At 68.3% G+C, this 353-nt stretch overlaps 1 protein-coding gene across 1 annotated transcript in view; it reads right to left on the bottom strand.

Moving 5' to 3' along the window:
• Positions 1–282, bottom strand: part of LOC104545737 (putative bifunctional UDP-N-acetylglucosamine transferase and deubiquitinase ALG13) — an 18,951-nt gene extending 18,669 nt beyond the window's left edge. Inside the window, exon 1 of the mRNA XM_010190944.1 lies at positions 142–282. Coding sequence (XP_010189246.1) covers positions 142–282 — 141 coding nt within the window. The remainder of the gene's footprint in view (positions 1–141) is intronic.
• Between the last annotated feature and the right edge of the window lie 71 nt (positions 283–353).

The raw sequence follows: 353 nt of genomic DNA, 5'->3' as shown, positions 1-353 counted from the left end.
CCTCGGGAGGGACCTCCGGGACCCCTCCTTCCCCCCCCCCAGCCGCAGGCCTGGAGCAACCCCCCCCACCGCGCCAGGCAGGGGCCTGAGGCCCGCCGGTTTCCCCCCCGAGAGCATTACTGATGCCACCCCAGCACCCACCTGCTCCGAGACGGCTCGAAAGAGGCAGGAGGCGTCCTTGGCAGTCATCTTGCGGTACAGCCCCAGGCTGCCCAGGTACTCGTCCATGGCCACCTCGCTGTAGGACTTCTGCCCGTAGTACTTCTTCCAGCCCTTCTGCATCTTTCCCCGGGGCGGCAGCGCTTGGAGCGACAACGACATGAGCGGGAAACGAGGGCTTCGCACGAGGCGCG

Source organism: Mesitornis unicolor, unplaced genomic scaffold, assembly GCF_000695765.1.
Source record: "Mesitornis unicolor isolate BGI_N332 unplaced genomic scaffold, ASM69576v1 scaffold19208, whole genome shotgun sequence".
In the NCBI taxonomy this organism is placed as follows: Eukaryota; Metazoa; Chordata; class Aves; order Mesitornithiformes; family Mesitornithidae; genus Mesitornis; species Mesitornis unicolor.
Note: the sequence above shows the minus strand (reverse complement) of the source record. Positions and strands in the feature narration are given on the sequence as shown.